Consider the following 17576-nt stretch of genomic DNA (forward strand, 5'->3'; position numbering starts at 1 on the left):
TCTGCCGCTCCAAGTGGGCACATTTGCACACGGGTACCTATGTGTGTGTCTGTGCGCACGAGCAAGCCCACACATGCCTCACACGGGCATGTACTAGCATGTACATGTGTGCGCACACACAGGTGGGATTAAGAGATGGAGGGGGGAATGTCCAGCCAGAGACAAGGAGCATCGTGGCTCATGTCTTTCTGAGTTAGAATCCAAGCTTCTGGGGCTGGGGAAGCTGGAGGAGGGGCGAGGGGGGCCTCCCCAGGGGCGCGGTAAAAAGGAGAGCCTGTTCCTCTGAAGAGGGTGAGGCTGGTCAGTGTACTTGTGCAGGGAAGGGGCTAGACTGGCCTACCTGGGGCCCCTTGGCCCCCCTCCTCTGATTATATGTGCTCCCTGAGCTTCCAGAAGCCTCTAGGATGCCCTGTGTTCCTGGGGTGAGGGAGCAGGGAGGGGTGAGCTTACCCCTTTCCTGGGTAGTCTTCACGCCTTAATTGTCCCTCTTGGGAGGGGGTAATGGGGCGGCTTTCAGACCACTTTGGGAACCAATGACCACAGCTGTCTTTTCCAAGCAGATCTATGGCGTCTTTGGTTGGCCCCCAAGAGGTGTGGCAACCCGGGGCCCACCAGCCCCTCAACAGCCTCCCCTCCACACCCTTCTGCACCTGCTGGGTCTCTGGTCAGCCATGGGGTGAGGCTGCCTCCCCAGCCAGGCTTCAGCCGGGCCCCTATCAAGTGCGAGGGAGGTCCTCAGGCATCTGGGGCCCAGGTGATGCCTCAGCAGCAGGAACTCCCAGGTGGGTCTGGCACCTACCAGCGGGAACATTCTCCATCACCTCTGCCTGGTAGGTGCTCTCAGTAAAGAGGGGATGGTTGTCATTCTCGTCTGCCAGAAAGATCAGCAGCAAGTCAAAATCCTGAGGGAGGCACAAGGGAGGGTTAGGTTGTAGGCCATGTTCTAGCAAAATGTTCCAGTGGGAGGAGGGTTGGGAGGTGGGGGGTTGGGGTGCAGAGGTAGAGGATTTAAAAGCCCACACTGAGGGTCCAGAGACCAGAGTTCAAGTCCCTGCTGTGCTAGCAGCTCACTTGGCGGCCTTGGGCAAGTTGTTTCCCCTATCTGGGCCTCAGTTTTCCAGTCTGGCAAATGGGAATCCTAACTCCTTCACAGAGGTACTGTGACGTGAACAGGGTGGATGGAACCGGCAATTAATCACGTTCCATCTCCTGGTAAGGAAGGACTTCAGGCAGGAAGATGACTCTTGGGTTTTCAGACCCTGCAGGCCTGCCAGATACCCCAGTCTGGGCCCAACCAAACTCTCCCCCAGTGCTGTACCTTGTGCCTTTCAAAAACCACAGTAGTGTCCTTATCTTAGAACCTCTCCATACCCCTGGATGCTATCTCTGTTGCAGAGCCGAGCAAACCAAGGCCCAGAGGTGAGGTGGTTATTCAAAACCACAGGGCGAGGTAGCAGCGGGGGGGGTGGGGTGGGGGTGGGGGGTGGGTCCAGCCTCCCAGCTTCCCATCTACCCCCACTCAATGCTGCTGTTCGTGGGCAGGCTCAGCAGCACAGGGTCATTGTCATTGATGTCCAGCACCCGAATCCCCACCAGCATCTGGAGTGCGTTGGGGAAGAGGAGGAAGTGATGGGCGCGAGATGGGGCAGGCAAGCAAGGGGGTGGTGATGGGTGGTGTTTGCCCAAGTATCAGTGGTTTGGGGAGAAAAGAGGACAGCTGGTGTTCATTGAGTGTTTGCCACATGCCAGGCACAGTGCTGATGACTGTATAGATATTGGCTCCTTCTAGTCCTCTCCACAACTTTGGGGTGGGGATAGTCTTCATTTTGCAGAAGAGAAGGAAAGTGGGGTAGGAGAGAAATCTGCCCGTCGAAGCCACACACCCAATGGCAGGTAGAACCGGGATTTGAACCCGGCATGGGCTCACTCGGACACCTGCGCATCTAACCCCCGGGCCATGCTGCCTGCCACCTCCAGCATGCAGCCCTGCTCCCCCGTGTCCTCCGGCCTCACCCTCCTGGCTATGCGTGGGTTCTCCGGGTTGTCCTTCACGGAAATAGTCAGCTTGTACTCGGGGACCCGCTCGCGGTCCAGTGGCCGGTTCACGGTGATGACCCCTGTCTGGGATGTGGAGGGCTGGTGAGCTGAGCAGTGAACCCATTTTGGGCTCTGGTCCACAGATGCCCAACTGCTTCGCCTGCAGCTCCAGGAGCAGCTGTGAATTCTCTCCCCAGATTGCCACAGATATGGTCTAGAAGGCCATCACAGGCTGGCGGGGTCTTGCCAGGGCAAGAGTGACCCACCAATGCCCGGGTCTTGCTCTCTGAGACGGGTGGGCCCCCTGAGAACCCCTTGGTGCTAGAAGCCACTAATACTCCAAGAGGACAATGAGGACTTCCCGGTGCATCTTGGTAATAAACCAAATGGAACTGAGGCTCCAGCCCCATCTCTGCACATGGCAAGCCTTGGGGGTGACGGGGACCTCAGAGATGGCTCAGCTGGAAATCCAAGATCCCACACGACCCAGAGACTCCCCTGTCCCAGCAGAGGACGGATGTTCGAGGAGGAAATTGAGCCCGAAGACGCCCAGACAGCAGAGCAGAAAGCCCCTAGGGCTGGGTCCTCCTGTTGAGAAGGAACCCTGGGGGCCCCCCTACCGTGGCGTTGATGGAGAAGGCCTGCTCTCGGTTGCCTGCGGTGATGTTGAAGGTGAGGAGCGCGTTGCAGCCACTGTCAGCGTCACTGGCCAGGATACGGGCGACGAAGCTGGAGACCGGGCTGTTCTCACTGATGGTGATGTTCGTGGGCAGGTTCAGCAGCACAGGGTCATTGTCATTGATGTCCAGCACCCGAATCCCCACCAGCATCTGGGGCGTGTTGGGGAAGAGGAGGAAGTGATGGGCGCGAGATGGGGCAGGCGAGCCACGGGGCGGGGTGGTGATTGACGAAGGAAAGGTGCAGGCGGCCACGGAGAAGGAACAGGAAGGCGAGGTTAATGAATAAGGCATGAAGATGAAAATGAGGGCCGGAAGCAAGCCGAAAGGGCCAGGAGGCAGAGCCGGACAGAGGGCGGGGGGCAAACGGCAGAGTGACAGGTGCGGAGGCCTGGCTGGCCGGGTGGGGAGAGCTCTGAACCGCCATGGCCACCAGGCCCCAGTGAGCCCCGAGAGGCACTGGCCGGACTGTTAGGGGCTCTGCAGGTCTGGACTGACTCCAGGTCAGCCTGGGGCCTCTCTGGGCCCAAGGGTGGGCACATTAATAGGAACCTCTATGGGGAGTGGAGGTAGGCAGTGAGGGGAGCCCCTAGACTCACCGTGGAGCTGAGAGGAGGCACCCCTCTGTCGCGGGCACAGATGGTCAGGTTGTAGAAGGCAATGGTCTCCCGGTCCAGCTCCGCATCCTTCCGGACCCGCAGCACCCCCTCCACAGGAGAGATCACAAACTCCCCTGGGTGTTGCCCAGGGGAGGCTGGAGTGAGCTGGGAATGGCTGGGAGCTGTGGAAAGCCCTGGCCTCTCCCTGCTTCCTCTAGCAAGCCTTACTCACCAGGGGTGGGGGACAGCTGGGTGTAGGGCCTCCCATGTCCCCAGCTTCAGATCCTCAGGGAGCCTGCCAAGGGCTGGGCAGGGCGGGAGCGAGGGGGACAGAGAGCTACTCGGGGTGCAGGTGCTCATGGGTCTGCTTATACCCCAGCGTGCCTGAGACACCAGTTCAGTTCCCTTCCCTGGGCCACATGCAGGACAGGGACTGACCCTAAGTAAGACGATTATGTCGAGAAAAAGTGGGGCCCCCTTTCTACACAAGCACCCTTTCACCACTCTTGATCAGAAACTGATTAATGAAGGTCTCGGCTACTTTGTGATGTGCAATCCCTTCCAGACACCACGTCTTGGAAAACAGGGGGAAAGGGCAAAGCTTACTCCCAAGGGACGGCTCGCTAGTGGTGAGGCACAGGGCAGGACAGAGCAGAAGTAACTGAGGGCAGGGAAGGCCCCAGCTGCCCTCCATACAGCCCTGGTCTTGAGCCACGGCTGGTCTGTCAACAGGGTTCTGCCAGGCCCAGGGCCACCTCTTGGCCTACCTCTTGGCCCCTCGTCAGCCCTGACTTCTTGTCTTTGATGTTTTAGAAGGCCCTCAGCTGGCCCTTTGGCTTCAGTCCTTGTTTCGGCCTGGCCGAGGGGGCCGGGTGTATGAGAGAGTCTACAGCAAGAACCTCAGATTCCCAGACTGGCCTGGAAGGGACCTCAGAGACCACCCAGGCCCTCGTGTCCTTTGGAAAATGAATCGAGAGTCCGGAGAAGGGTGACACCTTGTCTGAGCTCCCACAGCAAGTTCATTGCAGAACCAGTATTCAAATCCAGCGCTCTGGGCCTCAGCCTACTGTATCCATGGAACGGTGGTCTTTCTAGACCCCTGATCAGAGCGGACCAGGGTGGGAGGTTTGGGAGAGAAGCCTGAGCACAGGGAGTGGGAGGAGGGAAAGGGCAGAGGGGAGCAGACGGGAGCCTGGGTGGGTAGAAGGGCAGGGAAGGGGAGTGAGGGAGGCGGGGTGGATGTGAGGAAGGGGGGCTGCCTCCATGCATGCCCAGGAACTGGGGACAGAGAAAAGAATTCCTTCACTTTTCCTCTGACACCTGGGGGAAAGGCCCAGGGTGGGGCACTAACTTGCCTGTGGACACACAGCACACAGGGGCACAGCAAAGATGGGGGCTCTAACTGCCAACAATTCCCTCTGCCTGCTCTCTCCCATCCTACCTCACCATCCCTGCCCCCCGCCGTTGCTGCCCTGACTCCCGAACAGCCCTTCTGTGCCCCCCACCACAGGCCTCACCGGCCACACCCACCCAGAGGGGCGGAAGCTGTCCGAGGCAGGATTTCCTGAGCCTGACACTCCAAGGTCTCACAAGAGCTGGGGATTCCCTCTTTTGGGGTTTCCCGGCCCTACCTGGGCCCCTGACCATGTGTGAACAGATTGCCTCCAACCCTTTCTCCAAAGCCAGCCACCCTCTGGAAGGAAGGAAAAGGGTTCTGAGAGCTCAGGGGGCCAGGCCTGAGGCTCTGGGAGACTGGGCCCAAGCTAGACCCCCATGAGATCAGCTCAACGACTGAAGATCGGGGAGGTGGACAGGCCAAGGACTCCAGGACACATTATTCTCGGCAGCTTGCCCCCAGGGAACTCCCCAGCATTCCACTCCTTTTGGAGACGGGGGTTAAATACAAAGGCTTTCCATCTGCATCCTGACCTCACTCCCACGTGCCCGTGGGCGTGTGATTGAGCTTTGCCTTGATGTCCTCATGTGGAAAGTGGGCCAGTAAAGAGGGACCACTGCATGGTGGCGCTGGGACTGGACAAGGCCTGGTCCACGTCTCGTGTGCTGGACCCATGGCAGGTCTTGGTGTCATTAGAGGGACCCGGAAAGGAAGCCCAGGCGGTCCTCTGAAGGAAGTGGGGGGCTTTCACGGAGGAGGAGGATGGGTGGAGCGGGCTTGACTGGAAGGGGCAGCTGGAGGTCCCGGGAAGGCCAAGGTTAGAGGGAGGGGTCCCAGGGGACAGGGCCTGTTTCCCAACTATTGCTTGACCACGTATCTCCTCTGCAAAGCCTGGTGGGGCTTGGCAAGAACCCTGTCGTCCCTGATGTCTCCCCACCAACAGGAGCCCCTCCAGGCTCAGGCTGCAGTGCTGGGAGCTGGGTGGCCCAGGGCATGTGCCTTCACCTACGGTGTGTCACTAAGCTGGCTCTCCACTGATAACAGTCCTGATGCGTAGCGTGTCAGGTTTTCACGTTGCCACCGCGGTGTCACTGAACCTGGAGGTAGGAGGCGCTGTGCGGAGTGGATACTGTGCCTTGTGGGAGCCAGTCAGCCATGCCCCCAGGTTGCCTCTCCCTCGCCCCCACCCCCGGCCTTCTGTTGTCCATCCTGAAATGGGGCCGTGCTCTGTGATCCTGAAGTTATCTTTGGGCTCTTCCTTCCTAGGGGAAGGGGACTCCAAGCTTCTCTTACTCCTCCAGGCGGGGTTTGTGTGTGTGTGTGTGTGTGTGCGTGTGTGTGTGTGTGTGCCTGCCTCTCAGTCTCCTGGGACACCCCACAAGACCTTGAATTCCTACGGCTGACCCTGATCATGTGTCCATTTAACTGGGAGGTGTGGCTCAAGGCTCCAAAAATCCATGGTATGGAGCCGTCTACAGTTTGTTAGGATACAGGTGTGAGCCCTGTACCCCAAAGCTGGGTGCAGTGAGGGCCTCTTGCTAGGAAGGGGCTCAGCCGCCTGCCCAGCAGCCACCCCTCAATGAAGCTTTGGCAGCCTCCCAAACAGGTGCGGGAACTCCCATGCAACGATAAAGCCTCCATGGTTGTGAGAATAACAGAGAAAGTCCCTCACTGTGCTGGTTTTGGGAAAGGAAGCCACAGGGCTTGGTCAGAGAAGGGACTTTTGGGACATGAAAGGGTGGCCTGTCAGAATGGGGTGACCTCCTGCAAGCTCATGGTAGCAGGGGCTCCAAGTCTTGCCCTACGGGGGTGGAGTTTTAGCCTCCTGATTGCGAATACCCTCCAGGTTCTGGGTTCTACCCTTGGAGCTCTCGTCTGTCCCCTTCCCCAGTGCGGGCCTCGCATCTCGTGGCTTTGCATAGCTCTATGCTGACAGCTCCCAGGTACCTGCCTCTAGCAGAGACCTCCCTCCCGAACCCCTGGCTTGTGCATCTAAGCCCCACCTGAGATCTCACCCCTCACCTCACCTCTTCCCCACACCTGCTCCTGCTGCAGCCTCCCCACAAGCAGATGGTCATGCCCTCTCTCCAGTTGCTCAGACCGAAAGCCTGGTGTCAGCTTAGACTTTCTCCACATCTAATACGTCAGCACATCCTGTTGGTTCCAGCTCTGAACTATACCAGAGCTCTGTCTACCTCACCGTCACCACCTCCGGTGCGACCAGCCTGGTCCCAGCTACACCATCTGTAGCCCGAGTGACTGCAACAGGCTCCTGTGGTCCCTCTGCTCCCACTCTTAACCTCAGCGGTCTGTTCTGAGCACGGGAGTCAGAGTGGCCCTGGTAACAGCTAAGTCCAATCGTGTGCCTCCTGTGCTCCAAGCCCTCCTATGGTTCCCAGACCACTCGGAGCCAAAGCCGTGTCCTCATCATGGTCAGCAAGGCCCAAGAACATCTGGAGCGACTACCTCTCTGACGTCATCCCTTCCTGCTCCTCCTCTCGCGCAACTTCACGCCAGCCACTGGCGTTCACACATGTGAACGTGCCAGGTGTGCTCTGGCCCCAGGGCCTTTGCACTTGCTGTTCCCTCTGCCTGGAATGGTCTTCCCCAGATATCCATATGACCCACTCCTCCTTCCTTCAGGTCTTTGCTCAAATATCACCTCAAATGTCACCTCCTCCCTGAGCACCCTATCCAGAACTGCAGCTTTTGCCTGGCATGTCCCATCTCTTGGCTTTATGTTTCTCCCTAGCACTCAGCACCTCCCAACATACTAAGTTATCTCCTCAGCCACGTAGGTTCCTCGCCTGTGTCTTCCCACTGGAACGCGTGCTCTCTAAGGGCAGGGGTCTGTGTCTGTTTTGTACCATCCTGCATCCTCAGCACCTGGAATACGATTGGCATATGGTAGGTGCTCAATAAATATTTACTGAATGATCAATTGATCAATTGAAAATCAGGATGTTTCACAGAGATTTGGATTTCTAGCTTTTGTCTTGAAGATGGGAAGACCTAGCCCCTGTGGGCCTGCATGTTGACACAGCCACACTGGCCGGAGCTGAGCGTGGCCATCACAGCCCCACTACTCCCTACTGTCTTGCCTAGACCCCTTCCCCCATGTGTATCCCTGGCCTGACACCGGCAGGCCTTTGAGTTTGGAATTCCGACTCTGCAGAAATGAGTGGAAACGGACTTGAGGAACCGCTGTGGCCAGGGCCAGCCCTGCTCTCCACCTGAGGACAAGCACCGAGGTAGCTGTGAAGCCTATTCATGGTAACAAGTTGTGCGGAAAAATCTGGGTGCTGAATGCATCTGGGGGTTCCTGAAGGTTTGGGGCAAGGATATTCACCCTCCCTCTGCCCTGGAGTCTTTCTTTCCTTTGGGTATGATGCAGGGGCATTTTCTATCTGATTCTCAAAGGGGTCTCTGACCCTCCAAGGCTACCAGCCTCAGATTTCAGAATGTTCTCACATATCCCTGTGAGGAAGGGGTGGGGAGAAGAGTATTTCCATCATCTTCTGGGTGGGGAAACTGAGGCCCAGAGAGCGCAAGGCCACGACTCCTAAGTGGGGTGGGGTAGAGGCCCCCAGGTTGTGCTGCCCTCCATGCCCGGCTCAGGCCCCACTCACCCAGAGGGTCTCCATCCACGATGCTGTATTCCACCTGCCCGTTGGGGCCCGAGTCCTGGTCGTGGGCCAGGAAGGTCCACACTCGGGGCCCTGGCTGGCCCTCGGTGACATCAAATGGCCCCTCGTAGTCTCGGGGAAAGGTGGGCACATTGTCATTGATGTCATTCACATTCACAAGTACCTGAGATGGTGGATGAGCTTAGCTGGGGCTGCATCCCGGCTAGCCCTGTGCTGAGCCCAGTTCCCTCATTTGTAAAGTGGGTCTGGTAATCCTGTCTCAGGGGGCTGATGCAAGAATCCTCAGGGATCGTGGATGGTGGGGGGGGGCTTTTAAACTATGCCTATGGATAAGTTACTGTCATTGTCAAAGCCTTTTTATGGGCATAATCATTGTATTGGTAATAATAATGCTACAAACTTCTATTTATTGCCGTACTACGGTCATTTCCCATGGTCTCATCTGCTCTGCCCACACCCTGACAAGTCTCTACTATCTCCCTTTCATGGAGGAGGAAAGCGAAGTTCAGGCAGGCTAAATGACTCTCCCAGAGTCACACAGCTAGGGAGCTGAAGAGCAGGGATATGAGTTTCTGTTGGTTTGACCAGAGTTTGTGCTCTTCCCATGAAGGGGAGGAAGGCAGGTGTCATCATCTGTCTGACAGATGCAGCCACGCAGAGAAGTTCAGTAACCTCCTCAAAGTCACACAGCAAATTTGGCTGAGTTACCAAGACCAGGACAGGGCTCTCGGATTTAGGTGTTTCTCCTGGACAATCTTCCCTTTTCCCCTTCCCCATTAGAGCTTTCTGGGCCCTGTCCTCCCCCATGTTGAGGCTATGTCCCACCCACCCACCGTGGTGGTAGAGGTGAGGCGCTGAGACAAGATCGGGCACTGGTCCGTGGCAGTGACGATCAGAGTGTAGTGGCCATGGCTAATCTCATAGTCCAGCTCCTTGGCGGCACTGATGACGCCCTGGGGGATAACAGAAGGGACAAGGGTGGATCACTGGGTGGTGGGTCTGGGGCACCCCGGGGACCAGCTTCTTCATGGGGTACCTCAGACCACCCCAGGAAGTGTGCTCTGACATCCCGGCCATGATGGGGAGCCCTTGTTGCCGTCCCACAAGCTTTGCTTCCTTCTGCACTGGCTGCCCCCACACTTTCCTCCCAGACTCCATCTGTGCTCTGCTCCCACCTCCCATGATGTCACTGAGGTCCCTTCCAATCCCCTTAGCCACCTGAGCCTCCTCCTAAACCCCACCATCAGCTGCTGACCGTGTGTCTGTCGATACGGAAGGTGTTGATGATGTTGCCTGCGACAATGGCATAGTTAACTGTGCCATTGGGCCCTTCGTCCAGGTCTAGTGCCTGGATGGTGATGAGGCTAGTGTTGATTGTGTCTGGGCCCTCATCCAGTAAGATCTCGTAGTGGGGCTGCTCGAACACTGGCGCATTATCATTCTCGTCCATGATGGTCACGTACACGTGAGTGGTGGCCTGTGAAGAAGAGTGTGGTCAGGTTCCTTGGTTAGCTAGCTAGAGGGGTTGAGGTGGACCTGGCTGGATAGTCTCCTAGGCTGGGATCACTTAGCGTGATCTAGTATGGTGAGAGAAAGAAAGAAGAATGAAAGGGTAGGAAGTCACAGGCTGGTAGAGGAGGAAATCACAGACGTTCCTCCAAAAGCCAAGCTAGGTAACAGTTTAGGTCCAAGATGGCACCACCATAGCTTTGTCTACGTCCATGGCAGACATCACTAATCAATTGTGGCACTGCTGAGGCTAGATACAGCCTCATGATCCTTGTCAGCACAGCGATCTAGCGATTCAAATTAGCATGAGATGAACCCCAGTAACCACCCCCAGCCCACAGCTTTGGTTGGGCTGGGGCCTTACTGACCCTGGGCCTCCTGCCAGATCACCAAAGGCATGAACGTGAGAGTCTCAGTCCAACACAGTATTAAGCTTCACCCACTGTTCAAGTAAATGGAAGAAATACCTATTTTCAGCATTTTTAAAAGAGAAGACATTGGGTTTCGGGCACTTAAATGGGCAGAATTTGTTGACCCATGAAGAATAAAGCTTACAGAACATGACATCACTGCAACAACATTTTCTGCAGTTGGCCATTTCTGGCTGATACTTGGTCTAATCAGACCACATGAAATGTCCAGCCAGTTGGAACTCAGTGATCGGCACTCAAGAACCAGAGAGAGATGACAGATGTGGCACGTTGCAAGCAGAGTAGATAAATGAGAGAAAGAAGTAAGTCACGTGCTGATATTCTCTGTCCCTCGCGCTGCCCCCCTTCCATTCTCTGCTTCTCCACCTGGGAGGACATCCCCTGTGGGCCATCTCAGCTGGGCTCCCTTGCCATCTGGCTTCCAGATGGGTTTCACCAACAGGAGGTCCTGGCAGAAGCCAGGAGGAGGGAAGAAAGAGAGGTGGGGCATTTCTTCCACATTCCTTCTTTTCCTCCCTGTAGTTCTGCGAGTGGCTGCGTTTTTCCGGCTGGGTGGCCCTTCTCCCATGGCTCCAGCTCCCACTGGGCTCATGCAACTCACCTCCTCTTACTGTCCTTTTGGATGTGTGGGTGGTAATGGCTTCCTGCAGTTGCTAGTCTATTGGCGCTTCACCAGCCCTCTGTAAACAGTCCCCCCATTAAACTCTCTTCAGTTGAGCCCTGAGTGTGCCATCTGTTTCCTGCTGGGACCTTGACTAATACAAGCCATAATTAGTGACAAAGATAACAAGTTTATAATAACTGCAAAGATGTCTGGGTAGAGAGAATAGGACTAGACCATTGCCAAGGCCACAGAACAGAAAGCAAATGATACAAAAAGCTGGATGTAGACAGCTTGTGCACCTCTTTTTCCTGGGGCTTTGGAACCCACCTCGGGTGGCTCTAGAACCACCTGCGGAGGGACAGATGGGCAGCAGACCTAGACCCAAGAAGATTTTCATTGCCCCTGAGGAGGCAATGAGTCCACTGAGCTGCAGCTGTGGATCTTGGAGGGGTGGGTGTTAGGTGGTTGCTAAAGTTGTTTCCAAAGCAGGTAGGGTTGGCACCCTTGAGATGGAGCTCTGTGACCTTGGGCATATCCCATTTCCTTTTTTGGACCTTTTCTGTTAATAAAGAACCTGACTTGATATCTACAGTTCCTTCCAGCTCAAATATTCTGGAGTTCTCGTCTGCCGTCATCAGTCACGTGGACTAAATCCCACCATCACGGAGGCATTCTTCTGGGTCTTAGAATCTCAATGAATCTTTATAAAAACAATAATCACACAGAGAGGGGAAATGCATTATTTTAACATTGCTCAAACTTTTCTACCAGAGAGGGAACTTGCACAAAGTCTGAGGAATACTCTGGAGTGTCTGTCTTAAGAAGGAAATATCTTCGAAATCTCTCATGTTATCTTTGAAAGCTCATAGGGATTTTAAGAAATGGACAGTAATACAATGATAGTAGAGGACTTTAATGCCCCACTTACATCAGTGGATATGTCATCCAGACAGAAAATCAACAAGGAAATATTGGCCTTAAACTACACATTAGACCCGATGGACTTAATAGGTACATACAGAACATTTCATCCCCAAACTACAGAATACACATTCTTTTTAAGTGCACATGGATCATTCTCCAGGAGAGATCACATGTTAGGCCACAAAACAAGTCTTAATTCAAGAAGACTGAAATCATATCAAGCATCTTTTCTGACCATGCTGGTATGAAACCAGAAATCAATTACAAGAAGAAAACTTTAAAAAAACAAATACGTAAAGGCTAAACAACATGTTACTAAACAACAATGGGTCAATGAAGAAATCAAAGGGAAAATAAATACCTTGAGATGAATGAAAATGAAAACACAACTTTCTAAAATCTGTGGGAGAATGAAAAAACAGTTCTAAGAGGAAAGTTCATAGTTCTACAGGTGTACCTCAAGAAACAAGAGAAAATCCCAAATAAACAACTTAACTTTATACCTAAAGGGACTAGAAAAAGAACAATCAAAGCCCCAAGTTAGTAAAAGGAAGAAATAAAGACCAGAGTGGCAATAAGCAGAGACTTAAAGAACAATAGCAAGGTCAATGAAACTAAAAAGTAGGAAATGTAACCTTTTGAGATGGAATTATGAAGAAATAGAAAATCCTTATAGACTGATTACAAGTAATAAAATTTAATCAGTAATTTAAAAACTCCTCCCAAAACAAAAGTCCAGCACCAGACAGCTTTGCAGGTAAATTCTGCCAAATATTTAAAGAAGAGTTAGTAGTTAACCTCCTCAATTATTCTAAAAAGTTGAAGAGGAAGGAATGCTTCCAAACTTATTTTATTTACCTGATACCAAAACCAGGCAAAGACATCATGAAAAAAGAAAATTACAGGCCAATATCCTTGGTGAGCATAGATGCAAAAATCCTCAACAATTAGCAAACTGAATTCTACAATACATTAAAAGGATCACACACCACAATCAAGTGGCATTTATTCCAGGGATGCGAGAATGGTTTGACATCCACAGAGCAATCAACCTGATACACTATGTTAGCAAAACGAAGGATAAAAATCATATGATAATTTCAATAGATGCAAGAAGAGTGACAAAATTCAACACCCATTTATGATAAAAATTCTAAACAGAATTGTATAGAAGGAACATACTTCATCACAATAAAGGCCAAATATAACAAAACCACAGCTATCATCATCAGTGGCAAAAAGCCGAAAGCTTTTCCTCTAAGATCAGAAATAAGACAAGGATGTCCACTCTTACCACTTTTATTCAATATAGTATTGGAAGTCTTAGCCACAGCAATTAGACAAGAAAAAGAAAGAAATGGCATCCACATTGGGAATGGAAGAAATAAAACTGTTATTATTTGCAGATGAAAGGCTACTATACATAGAAAACCTTAATGACTTCACCAAAAAAACTATTAGAACGGATAAACGAGAGGCACCTGGGTGGCTCAGTCATTAAGTGTCTGCCTTTGGCTCAGGTCATGATCCCAGGGTCCTGGCATCGAACCCCACATTGGGCTCCCTGCTCCGCGGGAAGCCTGCTTCTCCCTCTACCAGTCCCCCTGCTTGTGTTCCCTCTCTCGCTCTGTCTCTCTCTGTCAAATAAATAAAAAAAATCTTAAAAAAAAAAGAACTAATAAACAAATTCAAGAAAGTCACAGGATACAAAATTGACATACATGAATTGATTGTTTCTATGTACTAATAATAAGCTATCAGAAAGAGAAATTAAGAAAACAAACCCATTTACAATTGCATCATAAAGAATAAAATACCTGGGAATAACTTTAACCAAGGAAGTGAAAGACCTGTAAGACATTAATGAAAGGAATTGAAGATGACACACAAAAAATGGAAAGAGATACCATGCTCATGAATTGTAAGAATTAATATTGTTAAAATGTCCATAATATCCAAAGGAATCCACAGATTCAATGCAATCCCTATCAAAATACCAAAGACATTTTTCACAGAACTAGAACAAAGAATCCTAAAATTTGTATGAAACCACAAAAGACCCCCAATAGCCAAAGCAATCTTGTAAAAGGACAGAACTGGGAAGATCATGACCCCTGGTTTCAAACTGTACTACAAAGCTACAGTAATCATAATAGTGTGGTACTGACACAAAAACAGACACACAGATGATGAATAGAATAAAACAGAGAGTCCAGAAAAAAACCTCAGGCATATATGGTCAATTAATCTATGACAAAGGAGACAAGAATATACAATGGGAAGAAATTTAAAATGGATTAAAGACTTGAATGTAAGACCTGAAACCACAAAATTCCTAGAAGAGAACATAAGCAGTGAGCTCTTTGACATCAGTCTTAGCGATATTTTTTTTTTGACTCACTCTCTTGAGGCAAGGGCAACAAAGACTAAAATAAACAAATAGGACTACATCAAACAAAAAAGCTTTTGCATGCAAACCATCAACAAAACAAAAAGGCAACCACTAAATGGGAGAAGATAATTGCAAATCCTATCTCCAATGAGGGGTTAATATCTAAAATATATAAAAAAACTCACACCTTAACAACCAAATAACCCGAATAAAAAATGTGCAGAGGGCTTGACAGACTTTTTTTTTTTTAAAGATTTTATTTATTTATTTGACAGAGAAAGACACAGTGAGAGAGGCGACACAAGCAGGGGGAGTGGAAGAGGGAGAAGCAGGCTTCACGAGGAGCAGGGAGCCCGATGCGGGGCTCCATCCCAGGACCCTGGGATCACGACCTGAGCTGAAGGCAGACGCTTAATGACTGAGCCACCCAGGTGCCCTGAATAAACATTTCTCTAAAGAAGACATACCCACGGCCAATAGGCACATGAAAAGATCCTCAACATCACTCATCATCAGGGAAATGCAAAATCAAAACCACAATGAGATATCACCTTATACCTTATACCTGGCTCTTATCAAAAAGACAAAAAAAAAAAAAATCAGAAGTGTTCTAGTTCAATGGAACAGAATAGAAGTCCCAGAAATAAACCCACAATTATACGGTCAATTAGTCTTCGACAAAGCCGGAAAGATGAATATTCAGTGGGAAAAAAAAATCTCTTTGACAAACGGTACTGGGAAAACTGGACAGCCACATGCAAAAGAATGAAACTAGACCACTTTTTTACACCAAACACAAAAATAAATTCAAAACGGATGAAAGACCTAAATGTGAGACCGAAACCATAAAAATCCTAGCAGAGAGCACAGGCAATAACGTCTCTGACATCGGCCATAGCAACATTTTTCTAGATATGTCTCCTAAGGCAAGAAAAATGAAACCAAAAATATACTATTGGGACCACATCAAAATAAAAAAAGCTTCTATACAGGGAAGGAAACAATCAACAAAACTAAAAGGCAACCTATAGAATGGGAGAAGATATTTGCAAATGACATATCCGATAAAGGGTTAGTATCCAAAATATATAAAGAACTTAAACAATTCAACACTCCCCAAACAAATAATCCAATTTAAAAAATGGGCAGAAGAAGTGAACAGACATTTCTCCAAAGAAGACATCCAGATGGAAAACAGACACATGGAAAGATGCTCAACATCACTCATCATCAGGGAAATGCAAATCAAAACCACGATGAGATGCCACCTTACACCTGTCAGGGCTGCTAAAATAAAACACACCACACACACACACACACACACACACACACACACACACACACACACACCACACACGAAACAAGTGTTGGTGAGGATGTGGAGAAAAAGGAACAATTGTGCATTGTTGGTGGGAATGCAAACTGTGGAAAACCGTATGGAGGTTCCTCAAAAAGTTAAAAATAGAACCCTATGATCCAGTAATCACACTGCTGGGTATTTACCCCCCAAATACAGAAACACTAATTCCAAGGGATACGTGTACCCAGATGTTTCCGGCAGCATTATTTACGATGGCCAAATTATGGAAGCAACCCAAGTATCCATCGATAGATGAACGGATAAAGAAGATGTGGTATATTGCCATTGTGAAAACATGGATGGATCTAGAGAATATTATGCTAAGTGAAATAAGTCAGGTAAAGAGAGAAAAATGCCGTATGACTTCATTTACGTGTAGAATAAAAAACACAAACGAACAAACAGAACAAAATGAAACAGAAACAGACTTATAGATACAGGAACAAACTGCTGGTTACCAGAGCGGGGAGGGGTAGGGGGCAGGTGAACTAGGTGAAGGGGATTAAGGGGTACAAACTTCCACTCACAAGATAAATAAGCCACGGGGATGAAAAGTACAGCATACAGGATAGAGTCAATAATATTGCAATAACTTTGTATGGTGACAGATGGTGACCAGACTCAGCACAGGAATCACTTCACAATGTATAAAATATTGAATCGCTAGGATATATACACGCGAAACTAGTAGAATATTGCATGTCAATTATATGTCAATGAAGGGTGGATGCCTCAAATGACCCTCTAGGAAGGCCAGTGTTCCTTTCATGGCTCCGCATGGTCCTGGATGCAGCTGTGAGCACTCACCACCCACCAGGAACCCCGCAGGGAGTCCTCCCAAGACCTCTGAGATGCCAGTAGAGCCCAAGAGTGCCACCTTGCAGGGAAGGGCCTCTTTTCAGCCTCACAGATGGGAGTCGTGGTGCTGGCCTGCCCCACTGCCCCAGACTCCCAGAAGTTGGTCTTACCAACAGGCAGGTTGCAGGGGCTGGGAGAAGGGGCTGCCCCACAGAGCCCCTCCTCTCTGCAACCAGGCCTGAGCATGGGAGGGAGAGGTGGGTTTGGCTTCCTGTGGCCTCTGGAGTAAGGAGGAAGTCAGTGCCCCAAAGGCCCTCCCAGCTGAGTCCTTCCTGCCCTGGCACTGAGGAAACAGTGCTTGAGGTTTCTGGACATGTCCATGCCTTGGGCAATGCCTCTGCGTCTCACTCTGACGCAAACCCAAGAGGCTCACTAGTGGGCAGTGGGACAGGGAGGAAGGAAGTGGAGGGGAGCACCACTAGGTGGTGCTCAGGTGTTCTAGCCCACTGGGGGAGGGGACGGCTGGCCGTGGCTTCCCTCCCGATAGATAATCCCGTGCTCTCTTTATCCACCTTCTAGGCCCTGGAACCGAGGGAGTCTGGTCTCAAGGGTGGTCTGGGAGAGGCCAGGTGCTCTAGGGTCTCACCCTTCAGTGACCCCCACCTCACCTCTGTCAGAGGCTGGCCACATATGGAAGAGGGCCCAGGATCCACCTGATTTCAATCGGCTTTCTTCCTGCTTTGGGTAGAAGAGCTCACACTTTGCCAGAAGGAAAGGCCCTGGGCTGTTTCCCAACGTGGGGTCATAAGTTCAGGATCATGATGAAGGACGCAGTTATGTCCTGGCAGTCTCTGGCCCGTCTCAGGAGCACTGGGCGTGTAATAAAAGCACGACGCCCACCTTTCCTCTGTATAGCCTTCCCGTCCCAGGGTGACGACTGAGAGCTCCCAGAGAGCCTCTGACTAGGACGAAGTCACCCACGGGGCACCCAGAATTCCTGGCTACCATTCAGTTCCACTACCCTGATTCCCACCCCAGATGGACTTGGGCTGCCCTCTGTCCTTCAGCCTGGGGCCGTGTGAGCTGAAGACAGCTAGTGGGCCAGCAAAGCCCCTAGAAGCTTCAGCAAGGCTGGGGTAAACAGTACAATGGCTGCGCCCCTCCTTCCCCTGACCCCTGGCCCTAGCCATTGCCACCCCCAT

General features: G+C 51.3%; 1 protein-coding gene across 3 annotated transcripts in view; it reads right to left on the reverse strand.

Annotated features, from left to right (window-relative positions):
* CDH23 (cadherin related 23) overlaps window positions 1-17576 on the reverse strand; it is a 407397-nt gene that overhangs the window by 22907 nt on the left and 366914 nt on the right. For 2 of the 3 annotated variants that reach the window (XM_073878857.1, XM_025850205.2), the window contains 7 exons: window positions 9612-9833; window positions 9190-9309; window positions 8339-8519; window positions 3314-3447; window positions 2658-2867; window positions 2014-2121; window positions 800-902 (listed from right to left, as the gene is read on the reverse strand). In XM_073878857.1, the coding sequence (XP_073734958.1) occupies window positions 800-902; window positions 2014-2121; window positions 2658-2867; window positions 3314-3447; window positions 8339-8519; window positions 9190-9309; window positions 9612-9833 (1078 nt within the window). Of the gene's footprint in view, window positions 1-799; window positions 903-2013; window positions 2122-2657; window positions 2868-3313; window positions 3448-8338; window positions 8520-9189; window positions 9310-9611; window positions 9834-17042; window positions 17210-17576 lie in introns of those variants that run through there. The other variant, XM_025850206.2, reaches the window with a different exon arrangement.

The sequence above is a fragment of the Callorhinus ursinus genome, unplaced genomic scaffold (assembly GCF_003265705.2).
Source record: "Callorhinus ursinus isolate GAN/ISIS: 27379988/994484 unplaced genomic scaffold, GSC_fseal_2.0 scaffold31, whole genome shotgun sequence".
Lineage (NCBI taxonomy): Eukaryota > Metazoa > Chordata > Mammalia > Carnivora > Otariidae > Callorhinus > Callorhinus ursinus.